The 9,516-nt window shown below is 53.6% G+C and overlaps 1 protein-coding gene across 2 annotated transcripts; it reads right to left on the bottom strand.

Moving 5' to 3' along the window:
• Window positions 1-6,814: 6,814 nt before the first annotated feature.
• On the bottom strand, window positions 6,815-9,435 carry ARL16 (ADP ribosylation factor like GTPase 16). Of its 2 annotated transcripts, XM_054670246.2 has the most exons (5): window positions 9,328-9,435; window positions 9,172-9,229; window positions 8,649-8,762; window positions 7,668-7,783; window positions 6,815-7,515 (listed from the first exon to the last, which is right to left on the bottom strand). In XM_054670246.2, exons 1-5 carry the CDS (start codon window positions 9,387-9,389, stop codon window positions 7,344-7,346), a joined length of 522 nt encoding a protein of 173 aa, XP_054526221.1. In that variant the 5' UTR covers window positions 9,390-9,435; the 3' UTR covers window positions 6,815-7,343. The 2 variants fall into 2 exon arrangements, with proteins under 2 accessions (XP_054526221.1, XP_024206423.1); XM_024350655.3 differs by lacking the exon at window positions 9,328-9,435 and having other exon boundaries at window positions 9,101-9,220.
• Window positions 9,436-9,516: the final 81 nt, after the last annotated feature.

Genomic DNA, 9,516 nt, shown 5'->3' on the forward strand with positions numbered 1-9,516 from the left:
CACCTCAGCCTCCCAAGTACTTGGGACAACAGGTGCTCACCAACACACCCAAATAATTTTTTGTGCTTTTTGTATAGATGGGGTTTCTCCACGTTGCGCAGGCTGGTGTCGAACTTATGGACTCAAGGGATCCGCCTGCTTTGGCCTCCCAAAGTGCTGGGGTTACAGGCGTGAGCCACTGTACTTGGCATTTTTTTTTTTTTTTTCTGAGGCAGGGTCTTGCTGTCACCTTGGCAGGAGTGCAGTGGCACGCTGGTCTCCAAGTCTTGGGCTCAAGATTAGCCTGCCTTGGCTTCCCTCAGTGCTGGGGTTCCAGGAGAGACCAGCTCACCCCTCCTACTTTTTTTTTTTTTTGAGATGGAGTTTTGCTCTCGTTGCCCAGGCTGGAGTGCAATGGCACAATCTTGGCTCACCACAACCTCTGCCTCCCAGGTTCAAGCGATTCTCCTGTCTCAGCCTCCCAAGTAGCTGGGATTACAGGCATGCACTACCATGCCTGGCTAATTTGGTATTTTTTAGTAGACACGGGGTTTCTCCATGTTGGTCAGGCTGGTCTCAAACTCTTGACCTCAGGTGAGCCGCCCGCCTCTGCCTCCCAAAGTGCCGTCCTGCTTTTCTTACTTATCCTTTACTTCTGGAATCTTCAGGAGGAGGTGATGTGGGCATGTCAGGGTCAATGTTTAAGAGGCGAAGGCCATGGATGGACCTCCCTGGACCTTCCGCTCTCCATGGGGCAGCGCTGTTCTCTGCATATAAAGGGAAAACTGAATTTGCACAAAATCGGGGTGCTGACAAAACCAGTGATCCCAGATGGGTCACCTACTCGTACACACAGGTCTCGCAGCACCCTAGTTGTCAACTTTCCTACAAAGAATTTTCCCAGACTAGCCAGATTTTCTCCCAGCCAACCTATCACACATTTATTGATGTGATTTTTTTTGAAGAAAAAAATATTAATGTTATAATTTCACATACCGTATAATGCTATCCTTTGATTAGCGTTTAGTTTGATGGGAACTCCAAACTGTTAAAGAAAATTCAGGCCAGCTGTGGTGGCACCATGCCTGTGGTCCCAGCTACTCGGGACGCTGAAATGGGAGGTTCACTCAAACCTGAGAGGTCAAGGCTGCCCCACCGTCTGGGAAGTGAGGAGTACCTCTGCCTGGCCGCTGCACCGTCTGGGCCTGTGAGCCGTGATTGTGTCTCTGCACTCCAGCCTGGGCTGTAACAGAGCAAGACCCCCATCTCTAAAACAGAAAAGAAAAAAAATTCCTATCCAGATGCTACATCTGCGCTGAGAAGAGTCCACGAGCAGAGACGACTCTGAGAACAGTGGTGTCCGCAGCAGCATCAATTTCCCCAGACTCAGGAGTGAATTGGGCTCTGGCATGTGCACCGAGGGGGGTCCAGCGTGCCTGGCCCCATGTGGGTGGCAAGCCACCCGGGTGCCAAGGCAAGAGACTGAGGACACAAGCTGTTCCAGTATAATAAAATATAAGAATAGTTATACCAGACATAGATCTTAGATATGATTATATATGAATCATGAATCATTAGTTTATAGCAATTACTCTTTATTCCAATATTATAATAATCCTCCCTCTATAATCATAACCTAGGAAAAGCCAGGCCATACAGAGATAGGAGCTGAGGGGACATAGTGAGGTGTGACCAGAAGACAAGAGTGCGAGCCTTCTGTTATGCCCAGACAGGGCCACCAGAGGGCTCCTTGGTCTAGCGGTAACGCCAGCATCTGGGAAGACGCCTGTTGACAAGCGGATCGTGGTCTAGCGGTAGCGTTAGTGTCAAGGAAAAACACCCGCTACTTAGCGGACTGGGAAAGAGAGTCTCCCTTTCCCGGGGGGAGTTTAGAGAAGACTCTACTCCTCCACCTCCTGTGGAGGACCTGACATCAGTCAGGCTCGCCCGCAGTTATCCGGAGGCCTAACCGTCTCCCTGTGATGCTGTGCTTCAGTGGTCACGCTCCTAGTCCGCCTTCACGTTCCATCCTGTACACCTGGCTCTGCCGTTTAGTTAGCAGTAGCAAATTAGTGAAAGTACTAAAAGTCTCTGATAAGCAGAAATAATAATGTAAGCTGTTTCTCTCCTTCTCCTCTCTCTCTCTCTCTGCCTTGGCTGCCAGGCAGGGAAGGGCCCCCTGTCCAGTGGACACGTGACCCACGTGACCTTACCTATCATTGGAGATGGCTCACTGTCCTTATCCTGACCCTTTGTCTTGTATCCAATAAATATCAGTGCAGCCTGGCATTTGGGGCCGCTACCGGTCTCCGCAACTTGGTGGTAGTGGTCCCCCAGGCCCAGCTGTCTTTCATTTCTGTCTTGTGTCTCTATTTCTACACTCTCTCATCTCTGCACATGGGGAGAGACCCACCAACCCTGTGGGGCTGGTCCCTACACCCCAGAACAGCTGCTGAGTGCAGGGACCCTAAGGTTGGGTGGGGGTCTGGGTGACAAGGCTAGGGGAGTCCCCAGCACCCCTCACCCACCCCGCAGGACACCCCAATTGACACTGTGTGCCAACGAAGTGGGGACCTGATGGTTTTGAGAACGTGGGTTATTGAAAGTGGCCTGCAGCACACGGCCTGTCAGGAGCAGGCAAGGAGGGTCCTTATCCACCTACCCCGAGACAGTCCTCCCGTGGCACCATGCCACGCCTGCGTAGGGCTCCCTGGCTGGAACCCACCCTTGAAAACTGCCTAAGGAGGTGCCAGAGTGTGGCTGCCAGCTCCAGACCACGTCGGCTCCACCTGCCTGGAACCCAGCTGCCACCAGCGCTGGCTGGGAACACAGGCTTGCCGTTTTCTCCGGGTATTGGGAAACCCGTACTCTTAGGACTCATTCAGGATCAGCATGTCCAGCCCAAGGATTGCTTCCGGAAAGGCACTCCCTCCCAACTAAAGGAACGTTCCGCCAAGCAAGCTGACAAGCGCAGCCCACCCACCTCCAGCCGGGTGGCCACAGGCACCTCAGGCTCCTACCTCCCTATATTTTCATGCCTCACAGCAAAAGTCACGGTGGGTATTTCTTTTCTTTTCTTTTTTTTTTTTTTTGAGATGGAGTCTCGCTCTGTAGCCCAGGCTGGAGTGTAGTGGCACCATCTCGGTTCACCGCAAGCTCCACCTCCCAGGTTCATGCCATTCTCCTGCCTCAGCCTCCCGAGTAGCTGGGACTACAGGCGCCCACCACCGCGCCCAGCTAATTTTTTTGTATTTTTAGTAGAGACAGGGTTTCACCGTGTTGGCCAGGTCTTGATCTCCTGAACTCGTGATCTGCCTGCCTCGGCCTCCAAAAGTGCTGGGATTATAGGCGTGAGCCACCGTGCCTGGCCGACACTTGGCCATTTCAACCAGGCTTTGCTAAAGTCCTCTGAAATTGGGGGACTGAAACCCAATTACTGGGATCACAAGTTGCCTGTGAAATCTGCAAGGACCTGCTGTCAGGGCTCATTAAACCCCAAAGTATGGCACCTTGGCATGCAGACTACTCTGACCCAGAGGAGACTGGAAGGCCTCAGAAGCCAGGTCTGTGTCCTTCCCTCCTGGTTCCTGCCCACTTTTCTGCCGCAAAGTGAGTCCCAGAAACCACAATTCTTTTTCCCCACAGCAGGTCATAGAAACTAGAACTCCTCTCTCCCAAAGCCAGCCATAAAACCTAGCAAGGTCACTCCCTCCTCCCTGGAAGACCCTCATTCCCGAGGGGTCCTGCCCTATCCCCAGGGGAAGGGGAATTGTGCACAGTGGCCTTGCTGGGTTTCCCCACTGTGTCCATCACCAGTTAGACGGACGTTAGGCCAGAGCCTGTGTGTCCAACCACATTTCTGCATGCCTGTTCACTCGTCAAACCTAAATATAAGAATAAAGGTTTTCACGCCGGGCACGGTGTCTCACGCCTGTAATCTCAGCACTTTGGGAGGCCGAGGTGGGCGCATCACCTGAGGTCAAGACTTCATGACCAGCTTGGCCAACATGGTGAAACCCTGTCTGTACTAAAAATACTAAAATTAGCTGGGTGTGGTGGCACACACATGTAATCCCAGCTACTCGGGAGGCTGAGGCAGCAGAATCGCTTGAACCTGGGAGGCAGAGGTTACAGTGAGCAAAGATTGTGCCACTACACTCCAGCCTGGGTGACAGATCGAGACTCCCATCTCAAAAATAAATAAAGTAATTAATAAAGGTTTTCCCTGGGTCTTTATTGCTGAAGGCTCCTGCGTCATGTAAAACTTTATTTACTTATTTTTTTTTAGATGGAGTCTCAATCTGTCACCCAGGCTGGAGTGCAGTGCATGATCTCAGCTCACTGCAACCTCCACCTTCTGGGTTGAAGCGAGTCTCCTGCCTCAACCTCCCAAGTAGCTGGGATTACAGGCAGGCACCACCATGACGGGTTAATTTTTGTATTTTTAGTCGAGAAGGGGTTTCACCATGTTGCTCAGGCTGGTCTCAAACTTCTGGCCTCAAGCGATCTGCCCACCTTGGCCGCCCAAAGTGTTAGGATTACAGGTGTGAGCAATCGTGCCCAGCTGTCATGTAAAACTAATACATTTGCTATGCTTTTAGGCCGGGCATGGTGGCTCATGTCTGTAATCCCAGCATTTTGGGGGGCTGAAGCAGAAGGATCAATTGAGGCAAGGAGTTCAAGACCAGCCTAGGCAACACAGCAAGACCCCGTTTCTACCAAAAATACAAAAAATTAGCTAGGCGTGGTGGTGCATGCCTGTAATCCCAGCTACCCAGGAGGCTGAGGTGGGAGGATTGACTGAGCTTGGGAGGTTGAGGCTGCAGTGAGCTGTGATCCCACCACTGTGCTCCAGTCTCGGAGACAGAGTGAGAGCTTGCCTCAAATAATTAAGTAAATTTGTTAATGCTTTTCTCTTGCTCACCTGTAGTTTGTTAGGTGTGTTGGCTGTCACCCTTATGGGTGAAAAAAGGTATTGTATCTTTCCGCCCCATGGTACTAACAGGACAGAGACCTCAGGTGTCCAGTAGCTGTTTGGTGGTGGTAAGGGGCAGGGGGAGCAGTGCATGGGGATTCATGTGGTGTCTAAGAAGGTGGCATCCAGGCCAGGCACAGTGGCTCATGCCTGTAATCCCAGCACTTTGGGAGGCCGAGGCAGGTGATCACGAGGTCAGGAGTTCAAGACCAGCCTGGCCAAGACGATGAAACCATCTCTACTAAAAATACAAAATTTAGCCGGGTGCGGTGGCAGGCGCCTGTAATCCCAGCTACTCAGGAGGCTGAGGCAGGAGAATTGCTTGAACCTGGGTGGCAGAGGTTGCAGTGAGTCGCCGAGATTGCACCACTACACTCCAGCCTGGGCGAGAGTGAGACTCTGTCTCAAAAAAAAAAAAAAAAGGTGGCATCCAACAGGACACAGGCTGTGTACAGTTGAGAGCCCATGACACACTGGAAAGCAGAGATTGGAGCCCGAGACACCCTGAAGCACACGCCGTGCTGCGAGCTTTTCCCAGGCATCGCACATAGCCCTCCACAGGAATACCCATTTCCCCACAAGCAAAGTGCAGCAGGTTTGTGCCACGGAGGAGGGTGGTGGGTGCGAGGCTCCTTCCATGACCGAAGGAGCCTAGGCTGCCAGCTGGGAAAACATCTGTAGAAAATTCACATCTGTTCTCAGGACTATAGGGTTTCTTATTCAATTGTTGTAGTCAAATGACGGCCCCCAAAAGGTGTGTCCAAATTATAACCCCTGGAACAAGCAAGAGTGACCTTGTTTGGAAAATAGGGCATTTGCAGATGTAATGAGGAATCATCCTGGATTTTCAACGACAGATGTCCTTGTAAGAGAACACAGAGGCACAGGAGAGAAGCTGCGTGAAGGTGGAGGCGGAAACAGGCTTTGCAGGCCACAGCCCAGGCGCGCCGAGGAGCACCGCAGCCACTACGCGGGCAAGGCACAGATGCTCCTTCGGAGCCTCCAGAAGGAAAACTACCCTGGTGAAAGCCCAGCTTTGGACTCTGGCCTCCGGAACTAAGAGAGCAAATTTGTGTTGTTTTGGCAGCTGCAGGACACTGACCTGTCAATCAACACTCCCACAAGTGGCCATGGCTGAAAACCAAAGTCAAGGAAGGGCACTGGGGAACCATGGGAGGCACGGCCACCATTTCCTGTGCTTCATCTGAGCCCCACCTGGCACACCTGTGGGGCGTTTCACGGCAATACCTGTTCACTGAACAAGTGAACCAGTGAGAATGCTGGCTCTTGTTTTTTTTTTTTTTTTTTTTGAGACCGAGTTTTGCTCGTCACCCAGGCTGGAGTGCAATGGCGCGATCTCAGCTCACTGCAACCTCTGCATTCTAGGTTCAAGCGATTCTCCTGCCTCAGCCTCCCGAGTAGCTGGGATTACAGGCATAAGCCACCATGCCCAGCTAATTTTTTGTATTTTTAGTAGTGACAGGGTTTCACCATGTTGGCCAGTCTGGTCTTGAACTCCTGATCTCGTGATCTGCCTGCCTCAGCCTCCCAAAGTGCTGGGATTACAGGCGTGAGCCACTGCGTCCGGCCACCAGCTTGTTTCTAACTCGAGGCCTGGCTCTTACTACCACACTCACTTCACCTGCCTCATGCCGTCTGTGGCAGATGCAGGGTCAGGGTACCAGCGGCTCAGCAGGTTGGAGGTTGTGCTACAGCCAAGAGGCCAGGTTTCAGTGGCACTGTGCAGTCCATACGCCTTGGGGGCAGTCCAGCAGGTCTCCAGGAAGGAGGTGAGCCAACCCCAATAGCACCACTCTAGGATACAGAACACTCGGCCATCTGCAGGCCCTGCTCATCCAGTCTGGGGACAGGTTTTTATTTTTTTATTTCTTATTTTTTTTAAGACGGAGTTTCACTCTTGTTGCCCAGGTGGAGTGCAATGGCATGATCTCGACTCACTGCAACCTCCACCTCCCAGGTTCAAGGGATTCTCCTGCCTCAGCCTCCCAAGTAGCTAGGATTACAGCCATGCACCACCACACCCAGCTAATTTTGTATTTTTAGTAGAGACAGGGTTTCTCCATGTTGGTCAGGCCAGTCTCGAACTCCCGACCTCAGGTGATACGCCCGCCTCGGCCTCTCAAAGTGCTGGGATTACGGGTGTGAGCCACCATGCCTGGCCCCTGGGGACACTTTTTTCAGAGGCCAGATGGCAACGTCCATCTCCACATGCCTCAGTTTACGCATCATTGCATCTCAGCGCAGAGCCCCATCATGTAGGGTTACTTTGGGTTATTCTGCCCCTGTGAGAAGAAACTATTGGCAGCAAAGCCATACTGCCCTCTGCCACCTCTCCCCAGCTCAGGCCAGCCGCGCCTCTGCCGTGCAGTCAATCGTTGGCTCTGTGGGTGGCCTGGAGCCAGGCCAGCACCCCTGCTAAGCCAGTGCCTTCACGGGCGCTGATTTCTGCCGTGGTGATGTTCTGCTTGGCACAAGCAATGATGTCTGGAAGCCTGATTAATGACTTCATCTCCTCCGTGGACATGTAACAGGGTAGGTCGCTGGAGAGAAAGAGGTGCCCCATCAGAGCAGTGGCAGCCACACCTGCCCCGGACCCCCAGCCGCACCACCTCCCTACCGAGCCATGCTTCCGGCTGTAACCCCAGGGAGCCCCCGCCCCCGCTGTGCTCCCTCTCAGCTCAGGGACGCGTACATTTTATTGAAGAGTATCAGCACCGATGCTTCTGCAAGTTGTTCTGCAGAAAGGAGACCTAAGAGTTGCACACAGGATGCAGAGAGCTGGGTGGGGTCAGAGGCGTCCATCACAAACTGGGGAAAAAGAAAAAGACAGCAGCAATGCCCCGCTGCCAAACTTCCTCCCCTGGGCCTCACAGGCCTGGCACTGGGAGAGCAAAACTGCATTTTTTAATTAATTAATTTATTTTTTGAGACGGAGTCTCGCTCCGAGTGCAGTGGCACGATCTCGGCTCACTGAAACTCCGCCTCCAGGGTTCAGGGTTCAAGTGATTCTCCTGCCTCAGCCTCCCAAGTAACTGGGACTACAGACACCCGCCACCACGCCTGGCTAATTTTTTGTACTTTTAGTAGAGACGGGGTTTCACCATGTTAGTCAGGATGGTCTCCATCTCCTGACCTCGTGATTTTCGCCCACCTCAGCTTCCTAAAGTGCTGGGATTACAGGAGTAAGCCACCGCGCCCAGCCCAAAGTAGCTTTAAACAAAGCTTTGGGAACAAGCAGAAGCAGAGGGAATCGAGTTTTATGAAGACGACCTGGTGTCACTCGTCTCTGTCCTCATGTGGCCATCAGTTCTCCATACTGGAATCCGCGGCACAGGCCTTACCAAGATGAGACCAACCAGAGGTACGTATAAGTCCAACATAAACACAGACGTACCGGGGAGTGACACAGAGGGCTAAGTCTGTTCTCTGCAGAGCAGCAGCCCTGCCCTCAGCAAGCCCTCTGTGAGCTCCTACCGGGGGCCTGGGAGCGCAAGCACCAGAAACCAGACGGGGTGCCCAGCAGGAAGCAACACTAGCTAAGACCTATTTCCATGAGTAGTATAGTCACTAAATAACCCAAACCCCTTTCTACACACAGCAAGGTTGGGGACTGGACGTCACAGAAATGTAGACACACTTCCCTAAAGGAAGCCCATATAGGATTACAACCCACCAGGAGAGAACGGCAGTTTCCATAGTAACTGGACCAGATGGGGCCCATGCACCCCCCAAGCTCCCGGATGGTGATCTTTCTCTGTGCCACGATGTCAGTAAGATTGGTGCCCACCTATAGGAAAAACCACGATGCAAAGAGAACAATACAAGCGCTGTCCCGTTGTGAACTCCTGAAGAGCACCGTGCCCACACCTTACACGGTGGCCTGAACCCCGCAGACCCATTCTCCCTAACGCAGGGACGGCGAGCAGGGACCGACGCCCATCAGTAGCTGGACTCGCTGTGGGGGCGACCAGCCACAGGAACCCGTTGCGAGGGGAGAGAAAGTGCCCGTGGAGGGCGGCAGGCCCCCTCATCCCGCGCCAATTATCCTCAGCTCGGGCCGTCCCCCGCTCCCGAAGGCTGACCTTAGGTCACGACCTGACCCGCTGCGCTTCGGCGTGCACTTACAGGAGCCCGGAGCTCTTCGCCAGGCGCAGAACTGACCCCCCGCAACTCCACCCGCGGGGGCGGACACCTACCGTGGGCCGTGTCGGGGGCGGCTCCCCCAGGTCGCCTTTCCCATCCCGGGAGCTCACCTGTGCGAAGCGGTCAAGGACCCGAGCAGCTAAAGGGTGAGTCCCCGCCCCAGTCCGGGTGCCCCCCGCACCCCGGTCCCGTCCCCGCGCGGAAGGATATCCTGCAGCCGTTTCACCAGCAGCGTCTTCCCGACGCCCGTGGCCCCCAGCAGGAGACACATTCCGTGCTTCGCTCCACCCGGCACCCGTAGCTCGGCGCCCCGGAGCAAGGCCCGCCCACCGGCCACTCTCATTGGATAGTTCTCACCTTCGGACTGCTCATTGGTTCTTAGGGCTCATTGTTCCAAG

The sequence above is a fragment of the Pan troglodytes genome, chromosome 19 (assembly GCF_028858775.2).
Source record: "Pan troglodytes isolate AG18354 chromosome 19, NHGRI_mPanTro3-v2.0_pri, whole genome shotgun sequence".
NCBI lineage: Eukaryota > Metazoa > Chordata > Mammalia > Primates > Hominidae > Pan > Pan troglodytes.

What these genes read in the sequence shown, in the direction of transcription:
- ARL16 (XM_054670246.2), bottom strand. Translation starts at nt 9,389, where the DNA reads ATGTGTCTCCTGCTGGGGGCCACGGGCGTCGGGAAGACGCTGCTGGTG. An exon ending in CTGGTGAAACGGCTGCAGGA is followed by an intron (nt 9,230 to 9,327) that starts TATCCTTCCGCG and finishes CCGCTTCGCACA; the next exon opens with GGTGAGCTCCCGGGATGGGA. An exon ending in GAAACTGCCGTTCTCTCCTG is followed by an intron (nt 7,784 to 8,648) that starts GTGGGTTGTAAT and finishes CTTTTTCCCCAG; the next exon opens with TTTGTGATGGACGCCTCTGA.